Genomic DNA, 11,329 nt, shown 5'->3' with positions numbered 1-11,329 from the left:
GCCCACCCAACCCTTTTTTCCCGAACCAAAATAAGCGGTTTGCAGAACATTAGGAGGTCAAGTTAGTTGATTCCACGCGAAAAATCCGAGTTTTTTTCAGTGAAAAACGTGTGGGTGTGATTGTAAAAATTTAACACAACCCTTTCCACTCCATTACTCGATATTCATTAATACAAAAAAAAAAAATACTCAAAACACACACATCATGAAACACAAAACTACTGATCAGGCCAACAACACTTCCAGAACCTGCAATTTCCCGAACAGAGAGCCGCAAGGATCTCTACTCTCGCTCACTCTCTGCCACCTGTATATATAGACAGCCCAATACGCTGGTAGCATCCAACTTATATCCTCCCATTATTCTTCATTTCTCTCCAACCCTATTTAAATCAACTAGAAATCTACCTTTACAACAACAATAATTACCTAATCCACATTCTCGATTGGTGGTGAAAGAGTACAGCAGGGTTCGCCACCATCCCCTGCCGGAGCCTCGTGGAACTTTAGGTGTTTTCGCTCAATAAACGCTCACAACGACACCAGTGAACATCAGATACAACAAATAATCATATTCGATGACATAGACATACCACAGAATACAAAAATATACTCGTAAGTCTTTAACATTCGAAATACATTACAAATCTACAACTTTCAAAACGTACACTGATGACGGACTAAAGAAAACAAAACGACACACGAACATAGAGCCATCTCAAGTGACACTTTTGATCAACACAAGGAAATAATTACAATAATGTACAAGTAATACATTAGATCCATCATGGATTGTAACGGCTCAGTCTAGGTCACCAAAATCTTCCCCAAACCAATCACAATTAACTATATATAGCACAAAATAGTGAACTACACACCTTATGTTGTGCAGCCGAAAAACCTCTCATATTTTACTTGCCCATTGGTTTGGTGTTCGTAAAGTTAAGCAGGTTATACTGGTGTTTTGTTTTCCTGTAGCTAATGTTTTATCGTTTCTTTGTTGTTTTGTTTGTTTGTTTTTGTCGTTGTTTCTGATGAAACATATCAAGACTTGAAGATGGAAGATTTTGTGCTATACACGGAAACAATTTTATCTACCTCTTTAGCACTTTCGCCACATTATCTTTTTACCTTCAGTGCTGTCATATTCTAGGTTCCATACTAAAGACTTTGCACAGTCGCTTGTCCACTAGGTTGTATTTCTCTGGAACCTACCCTCCTATTCTTATGTTCTTCCTAAGTAATAATTTGAAATAATTTAAAATTTAACATAAACAACACTAGCTGCATCCAATTCGTTTGATATCCCGCTAAGAAGGCAAAGACCCATTATTCATGTCCATCGTGTGAAGAAAATCACAATAATGACATCTTTAAAAGTGAAGGCAAAACGAACAACGATGACAAGGAAGACAGCGAAATCCAGTTGTAACTTACCAGCTTGGACAATAGCTGCATGAGCTTCTTCAATAAACCGCTCTTCTTCTCGAATGACCCAATACCGCTGGAAGACACGAACTGTCAGAAATCCCAAAATAACCATCATGCATGCAGTAATAGCTAGTAGAATGGCGAGAAAGATGGTAGATTCGTGGGGGACTGTCGACACCGCTGGATGGTTTGGTGTGGTAAAGTCACTGAATTCCGAGATCGTGTGAAGCAATAGCTGTTCCTTAGACAGACCAGTGGAATTGTTAAGTCGGTAGTATTTCCTCATGGCCCTTCCATTGTGCAGACGGCAGACGATATGGTAATATACACAAACTCACAACAGAGAATGATAGCCAAAACAAAAACCAACTGCTAAGATAGTCACCTGTTAATAATGTAACACCTATGTTGTCACTTAATAACACCAATCTGTTAATACCCTGTATATGTGTGTGAGAGTTTGTGAGCGTGTATGTATAAATGTAGTTGTACGCATGGATGTATGCATGTTTGTATGTATGTGTATACACACACACACACACACACATATATATATATATATACACACACGCACGCACACACGCACGCATAAGCCATTTTGTTTATAAGTATGTTGTTTGTGTTCGTATTAATTACTTCACTTATTAATGAGGTAGGAATTACAGGTGATTTATTTCCTCAATGCATACAACTGTACATACATACAATCATACATATATATGTATGTATATATATATATATTATATACACACACACACACACATATATATAAACGCACGCATGCACACCCGCACACATACGCACGCACACACACGCACGCACACGCACGCACACACACACACACACACACACACTTGAGCATATCTGCGTATTATGAAAATCCGTAGGATGAGAGCTGAATGGTGAGTATGCAGATTAAGACCATTTGCAGCTTGAGGCAATGATAGTAAAGTGACTGAGAAATTCCGTTTTAATTTCATTCAATTCTGGAAATTTCCATTTATGTTATATTGTTGTTGACATTTTCAACTCCCAACCACCACCACCACCACTAAAGCACCATCATTTCAACAGCCATTACGATCGTTTAACTTGCAAGAAATATCAAATTTCCCACAAATAAGAACACATTGCATATTGTTGTCATAAATATACAAAAATACAAGGCGGCGAACTGGCAGAATCGTTACAACGCCGACAAAAATGCTTAGCGGCCTTTCGTCCGTCTTTATGGTCTGAGTTCAAATTCCACCGAGGTCGACTTTGCCTTTCATCCTTTGGGGATCGATAAAGTGAGTACCAGTTTAATACTTAGGTCGATGTAATCGACTTATCTACTTCTCTGAAATTACTGGACTTGTACCAAAATTTTAAATCAGTATCCAAAAAGACACGTAGGTTACGATTAGAACGCTTATGATCATAGGTCTCAACAAGCAAAGCTAGACTCTGGTGCTAAACAGCAAAATCAACATCAATACTAACTCTACTAGAACCACCATCTCCACCTTTCTCAAAGGCAAGTACTTTGGTTCTAAAGCCTTTCCGGATTACAGATTTTTCTTAACTTGGTGTGGTCACCTTGGTCGACACACTCTGAATCGAACAAATAGTGGTTTCAAATTTTGGCACAAGATCAGCAAGTTCGCAGGAGTGGGTCAGTCGATTACATCGACCTCCAGTACCCAGCTGGTACTTATTTTATCGATCTCGAAAGGATAAAAGATAAAGTCGACCTCGGCAGAATCTGAGCTCAGAACGCGAAGACAGACGAAATGCCACTAAGCACCTTGCCTGGTGTGCTAATGATTCTGCTCGCCGACTTGAATTCAACAAACATTGGTTTCAAACTTTGGTACAAGGCCAGCATTTTCGGAGAGGGGATAAAGTGATTGCTTCGGCCCCAGTGCTCAACTGATATTTATTTTATCGATGCCGAAAGAATGAAAGGCAATATCGACCTCGCTGGAATTTCAACTCAGAACTCAAAAACGGACGAAATGTCGCTGAGCATTTCGTCTGGTGTGCTAACGATTCTGCCAGTTTCTCGATTCAAATTGAATAAATTTTAAATTTACTTAAATAATAGGCGCAGGTGTGGCTGTGTGGTAACAAGCTTGCTTCCTAACCATATGGTTCCGGGTTCAGTCCCACTACTGTAACCTTTACTATAACCTCGGGCCGACCAAAGCCTTGTGAGCAGATTTGGTTGATGGAAACTGAAAGAAGACCGTCATATACATATATATGTATAAATTTTATGTGTGTGTGTCTTTGTGTCTGTGTTTGTCCCCCTCACCCACCCACCACCACTACCATCGCTTGGCAACCGATGTTGATGTGTTTACGTCCCTGTAACCAAGCGGTTCGGCAAAAGGAAGCGGTAGAATAAGTACTAGGCTTACAAAGAATAAGTCCTGGAGTCGATTGCTTCGACTAATAAAAAAACCCTTTAAGGCGATGCTCTAGCTTGGCCGCAGCTAAAATGATTGAAACAAGGAAAAGAATAAAAGAATAATGGCTTCAAATGTTGGCACATGGCCATCGGTTTTGCGGGAGAGGTGTACGTTGATTACACCAACTGGTACTGATTTCATTGACCCTGAAAGGATGAAAGACAAAGTCGACCTCGGTGGAATTTGAACTCAGAACTCAAAGACGTACAAAATGCCGCTGAGCATTTTGTCCGACGTGATAACGATTCAACCATAGGTACATGTACATTAATATAAATTAGTGCGGATTATAAGAGGTTCCAGATTATCTGTGTCCGGAAAGTTGGTGCTGTAGCTGCACCACATCACAACTACCACCACCATTACCACCTCTTGAACTGCTAGAAATAGCAACCAAATCTCTCCAAAATTATACCTGGTCTTTAAGAAGGACGCACATACAATGTTGTCCTAAAAGCAGCTGAGTCTGAATAAAAGATGCATGAAACATGCTGGGCACAATTGGAATGCACTTGATCAGTAAGTCTGTGTAATCTAGGTTAACAACAACAAACAAACAACAGCAGTAGCATCAACAACAATAACAACAAGTAGCAGCAGCAGTAGCTATAACTAAACAATACTTTTTCCAAAGGTTACGCCTTCAAAATTGTTTTAAATATGTTGTATGCTTAGGGCCTGTAAGAGGGTGCTCAACCGTTACATCGGTCTGAGGCTTAGTAGGCCAAGGAGAGATCCTTGAATATCTGTTGGGCTCTTTCTTAAAGACAAAAAAGCAAACTATAGTCTCCTTGAATTTTGTGAGGAAAGGACAGGTTTTGGTGCCTGGGGGTGCTTCAGAATATTCTGGATAGACACTAGTTTGTAATAATGCTAAAGTGGAGTCACTAAAGTGGAGTAAATCTGAGGTGCACTATTGAATAGTGAGGGGCCAGTACCGTCCAGCGCCCTTGGCGATGGGCATGGGAAAAGAGCCCGAAAGCAGTCTTGTTTGCCTTACCAAATTTCTCTTGGAATCCCTGCGAGTGCTTCAATGTGTGAGAGTTTATATACAAGCGCGCGCGCACACACACAGATACAGACACGTGGGCACCTACGTACATATACATATACATACATACATACATATATATACATACGCGTGGCTTAGTGGTTAGGGTATTCGATTCACGATCGTAAGGTCGTGAGTTCAATTCCCAGCGATGCATTGTGTCCTTAAGCAAGACATTTTATTTCACATTGCTCCAGTCAACTCAGCTGGCAAAAATGAGTAGTACCTGTATTTCAAAGGGCCAGCCTTGTCAGACTCTGTGTCACACTGAATTTCCATGAGTACTACGTTAAGGGTACACGTGTCTATGGAGTGCTCAGCCACTGCACGTTAATTTCACAAACAGGCTGTTCCGTTGATCGGATCAACTGGAACCCTCGTGACAGTATACATACATAAATACATGCGTACATATGCATATATTTTGTGCGTGTATGTATACAGAGAGAGGGGGAGAAGAGAGAGAGAGAGAGAGAGAGAGAGAGAGAGAGAATTAGAAGAGTAACTTATTAATAGCAATGATTTAAAGATTATCTGCCGATAATCTATTGTAACACATTTCTAAGCGTGGGTTATATGATACATCAACGTTTGTTGATGTCAGTCTGTCTGACTGACTGTCTGACCTTTTCTTAGCTCCTCCCTCTAACTCCCCACTGTATAAATTTTTCATTACTCACACACACGTGCGCACACGAGAGCAAGACCGGATTAACCGTTAAACAACATAACCACATGCTTAGACCACCAAGGAAAAAGGACGCAACACATTTTTTTTATTTGCTTCTACTGCTGGATTTACCCGGGTGTAATGCAGTTGAATCAAGCCCGAACAAAAGGGAAGCCGCATAGTAAATTAACAAAAACGAAATATATGTAAAGTGATGGTTTGTTGCCGACTTAATGTGGCAGTCCCCGGAAAGGGAAGAATGCTACTGTTAATTTACCCCAAGAAACACCGTTTCTAGTTGGTTACGTGACACAAGCGTTCTGTGTCCTTAAGTTTTCAAACAGGGGAGATAAGCACTTCCATCCAACAAAGCCAGCATCCAGAGACTAGTTTTAGGGTAATTGCCCTTCATCAGTCTGGTGTAGTTTGACCTTGCTAACTTTATTCTTTATTACGAGCACATTGGTTCTTACAAAGAAGGGATAAACAAAGACAGACAACACAATAAGTGGGGTACATAAAACATAAATCGAATGAAATTATGGATATAATGATAGAATGAAAAATGAGATGTCTTACCTGCGCCCCACACGCAGGTAGTATCATTTAACTGTTTATGTAACACATTATTCACAAACAGTTCGTTGTTCTTCTTTACAACGTTTTTTTCTTCTTTAAACATTATTTTAAGTATTAAAAATTTCACTTACTTTCAATTTACTATGTACTCTATTATGTCGTCAAATAGCACCAGTGGTGGTAGTTCGTCGTATCGAACCAGCAGCTCTGTTATTACAATTTGTTCACCAAATAATTCTTTTAATCTTTCTGCTTTCTCTCTCTCTCTAGCAAAACTGCCTTGTCGTCTTCGGTATCCTCATTCCCCGATAATTTTACTCTGATTACATTTTTCATTTTCGTGATCCATATCTCTGTTTCTACGCTCTTTTTATACTCTATCATCGTCTTCACATTTTTTCCTTTCGGTACTCCTTCCCCTTTTTCCGTCTCTATTCTCTCCTCATGTTCCTGGTTTTTGTGTCTCAACCATCTCTATCTCTCTTTTTACTCTTTATTGTTGCTGCCTTTCTTTTCTGCATACTTGTTTTTTCTTCTGTAATTTTCTTTTTTGTTATTTCTGTTCTTTCAATTTGTATCTTCTCTACGTTGCCTTTCCTCTTTTTTTTTGCGGGCTTTTTGTTGGTGAATATGCATTTTCATCTCTTTTCTTATTTCTTTTTCCAACTGAGTATTTTCCTTCTACGTTTTCCATCTCTTCACTTACTTGGCTTTGTGCTACCACTCATTGTTCCACCTCTTCCTCCTGTTCTACTTCTTGTTTCTGGGGACACCTTGCTTTCATGTGTCCCCGTACTCCACAGTGGTAGCAGATGGGAGGTCTTACCTCCACTACCACTCTTAGTTTAACAACCTCTGGCAGCATAATTTCATTTGCAATTTTATGCAGGTTTGGTAAACTGATTTGGACCGTCACCTCGAGGTTGTATCCAAACCAGTTTACCTCTGTTGTCCTCGTGACCTTCAGCATATTGGTCTCCTCCTCCGTGTTGAAGAGGATGGCTGCCACCAGCCACGCTTCATCGATGTCTGGGGGCACTCTGCCAATCCTAACTTTAGCCGCATGTTTGCCACAGTAGGTTGGCAGTAGTGTCCACTCTTCTGACCTCGATGGCAGCGTGGAGCACTTTATTGCGTCCTGTTCGGTCGCAAACCGTACCTCCACTGTGCCATACTTCTTGCCTCTGGTGTAGAATGTCGTTAGGTGTTTAATGTCCTTAAGACATTCTTCCATTGCTTCAACGGTCGCTATTTCCACCCTTTTATTTGAGTTTGACAGCGTTCTATACACTACAGTTTTTTTGTTTTTTTTTACTGTTTCCTCTATTACTTCTTTTGGCGGGGTCAGCCTCAGGCTGTTTCCTTCCTTAACTATGAGTTCATTAGACGTCTTCAATTTCTTTTCGTCGAACTTCACTTCTTTCACTTGCAAAACGTCGTTATTCAAACCCCTTCCTGTTACTGCAGCATAGCTGACGGCTGGTTGGGTCTCCATTACTTCGTTGCTTCACACTTATCACAAATGACAAGAAAATTTTCAGAAAATATATTTTTTAGTATAACGCCACCATTGTAAACTCTTCTCGTAATTTTTAAGTTACATTCATGATAGTGTTGTTAGCAGACCTCCCCCTATAAGTGTCAAATCTTTGGCAATATTTTTGCTGTTAAAAAGTGATGTGGAAATCCGTACTTGCATCAATATTCTCAGCTTATGGTTGTTCAAACAGGTTAAGTTCTTTGTTAGATAAACATTCTTTATGAGAGACCAGCAACTCAGCCACATCATTATCTATGACTTCTTCGAAACTTATAACCTAATATGCACATATATATATGGTAATATTATACACTACCTAAAGGTGGTGGGCTAACAGAATTGTTGGCACGCTGGGAAAAATGCCTAGCGGCATTTCGTCTGTCTTTTATGTTCTGAGCTCAAATTCACCGAGGTTGACTTTGCTTTTCATCCTGTCGAGTACTGGGGTCGATGTAATCGACTTTCCTCTTCTCCCGAAATTATTGGCCTGATGCCAAAATTTAAAACCAATATTATACACTATCTAATAAGCATTAATATACGAGACCCCCTTTTTTTACTGAGGATAAGCTATTGTACAACTATATAGATTTTAGTGTGGGGGGGGGGGGTAAAGAATTGTTTCAAACATAAGTACAAGGCCTGAAATTTTGGTGTGGTGTGCAGGTGTATCCCAGTACTTGATTGATACTTTATTTCATTGGCCCCCAAAGGATAAAATGCAAATTTGACCTCGGTAGGAATTGAGCTCATAACGTATGGTGTCGTAGAAAATACTGCATGGTATTTTGTCCATGATTCGATTAGTTGCTTAAAACAGCGAAGTGTTGTTGATAATTCACTCAACGAAGAATAAGGTCAGCCCAGTGTTAAACTTTCAGGGACTGACTAACCCTGTGGCATTATACACGGACAGTGAAACCACAGATATATCTGGAGAGATCTTGCGGGAATAGAAACAAATGACTGGGTTTTCTATTATTGTTGATCTGCATTTAGCCTGCCTACAGATTTGTGTGACTGAAAAATTGTGAAAGTATCAGCTAATGAAATACAAGGACTAAACATACTGCTTGATTAGGATGAGGTTCGGACTGAACTCTAAGCCAAAGATCATGGCGAAAGTCCTCAAGACAATAATGAGAAAAGTAGGTAGAGTTAAAGCAGCCTGTAACACGTACATACATAATATTTTGATAGATGAAACTGGAGGGATTCGGATAGAAGATACCTGAAAGCGATTGGTAATTGATAGGACACACTATTGGTCAGTGTTGAATCTCTTTGGATCTGGGAGATTAAAATGAAAGTTGTGGTTGAGATTTTGTGGGTTCTGAATAAAATATTTTGTAGGAGGGAACGGGTGGATGAATAAACAACAGTACCACATTTCGTTCAGAATCGTTGAAAGTGATGCTAAACAAATAGAATATCGAACGCTTCTTCAAGAGCTATGTTACAAACCGATCAGGATTGGAATCATAAGGAGATATCGAACCATCAAGGCCATTACCAAGAGAGAGTGTATCCCCCCGATCGAGGCGGTTAGGGTTAGGGTTTGTAACGAATGGGAGAAGGCATTAAAGCATAGTACCAGGGGAAAGGAATAACTTGCATATCTCCAGGCTGGAGATGAGATTTTTTGAGTGAATCCATCCTGAAGGGAAGAGTGACGGAAGTTAATACCGAAGATAACGTTTCTGTTGATGGAATGCCACATCATATTTTCTACGTCCATAGGGTTATCGGTTCAATGAACGATGAAGTTCGTAACGACAGTTGAAAAGAGGACGAAGCCAACATCGTAGTGCCACGAAGGTTGCAAACGGATCGACGTTAACGCCGTGGACAAAGAATTACGAAAAAGTATGAGAATCAGAATCAAACTGAATTTTCGTTTGTAGAAAACTGTACATTGAAACTGTTTAGTAGGGTCTTTTTCCAGAGTTTTAGAGTAATTTTTTAATTTGCTGTTACATAAAATGTCTTTAGATCAAGAGGGCGTGTGATAATATGGGTTGAGATAGAAAGTGGAAGTGACATCAGAGGCAGAGGGGTCAGTTGTGTGTTGAACATGAAGTTCGCCAGAGCACATTCAATAAGCACAAAGAGACGAGTTCCTTTTCTTTTTCGAGGACACACTGACGCAGTTTGAGGAAGAAAGTCTTTAACCTAGGTAATGCCAGATTATTTTAATGCTCGCCTTTTCCACCACAAAGAGAAAAACCTCGAGAGACGGGCATTTCTATACAAAGTGTAAAGTGTCACCTAATTGTTTAGCGTCGTCAAAAGTAAGGTAATCTTTAATATACCTCTCAGAAACAAATTTCATATACACGAGTTTGTAGAAAAAGATCCCAGTCAAATTATACACTATTGAACAGTGCCATCAATGTATCTTCGCATTTCCAAGTTCTAGAACGATCAAGTCTCATAAACATTCCATTTTAATTTAGTTTGTCACACATGTTTGTCTATTTTTATCTATCTGTCTGTCTGCCATCTGTCAATTTATTTCAATCTCGGTGAAAGTATATTTAAAGATAGGAAACATTAAAAGCTAAAGCATAAAAAATATACGGTAAATGAAAACAGGAATATCAATTCCTATTGCTTAACAGAGGATTGAACAGCAAATACATGTTTACATTTTAAACAAAACGAACCAGATGTTAAGAATAAGCACAACGTTCCCATATATTTTTATTCTTTCTCATGTGCGCTCTTTATAGCTGCACTGTTTGCTCTGTTTAAAAGACAAACACCTAAAAACAATATTTATAGATGACTGACATGTCTTTCAGGAATATGTACGGAAAACAACTCTGGTGCGTTTCGTCTTTCGTCGAAGATTCATCAGTGAAGTGTAACCGCACTGTAATTTAGTTATGTAAGTGTTTATATATCTATAATACATTAAAAGTAAGCTTGAATCTTGCTTACTTGCAATGTTACCCAGCCAAACTAACGCATAATGGGAAAATACTATGAATTAAGTTTCCCCTGAAATGTGAATAAAAACGGAATCAAACAAGTTTCGCGTAAATCGGACAAGTGGTTTTGGAGATATTAGGTGTCTTCGGGGTATAAATGCCCAAAACGGTGCATAATGGGAAAATATTTCGAATATAACTTAACCCTGGAAGGGAAGAAACTCTTACCTTTCGATTAGACAGTGACTTGACAAAGAAAAAATACGATTTGTTTTTTACAGTAAATGTTTCTACTTTCGCTTTTGTTAAACACAATATTTTAATCATTAAGAAATATTTTTAAATGAATGTGATTTCAAAAATGTAAGTTGTTTGTACAGTACGTATTTATATTTTAGCTTTCTTTAAATAGACAATATTTTAATGTTTTTTTTTAAATAATTGTCAAGTGAATACCATTACAAAAATTTTTTGGCATATTTAAAAAATATTTAACTGTGAAAATGACTTTAAAATACGGTAAATATTTCGTAAAAGACCCGATCGGTGTGAAATAATTTTTTTCCATAGCGTTTTTTTTTTTTCGAATGCATTCAACGTATCTCACCCCAAAAGATCTGGCTGCTATTTCTAGCACGCCCTGCTACCACGTAACAGCTATTTGCGATA

The 11,329-nt window shown here is 38.9% G+C and overlaps 1 protein-coding gene across 1 annotated transcript in view; it reads right to left on the bottom strand.

Annotated features, from left to right (window-relative positions):
• The window catches only part of LOC106876017 (uncharacterized), a 4,775-nt gene extending 2,916 nt beyond the window's left edge, over positions 1–1,859 (bottom strand). Inside the window, exon 1 of the mRNA XM_014924387.2 lies at positions 1,438–1,859. Coding sequence (XP_014779873.1) covers positions 1,438–1,717 — 280 coding nt within the window. The 5' untranslated portion in view covers positions 1,718–1,859. The remainder of the gene's footprint in view (positions 1–1,437) is intronic.
• Positions 1,860–11,329: the final 9,470 nt, after the last annotated feature.

This window comes from Octopus bimaculoides, chromosome 1, assembly GCF_001194135.2.
Source record: "Octopus bimaculoides isolate UCB-OBI-ISO-001 chromosome 1, ASM119413v2, whole genome shotgun sequence".
Taxonomy (NCBI): domain Eukaryota; kingdom Metazoa; phylum Mollusca; class Cephalopoda; order Octopoda; family Octopodidae; genus Octopus; species Octopus bimaculoides.
The sequence above is the reverse complement of the archived record's forward strand: the minus strand, read 5'-3'. Positions and strand labels throughout refer to the sequence as shown.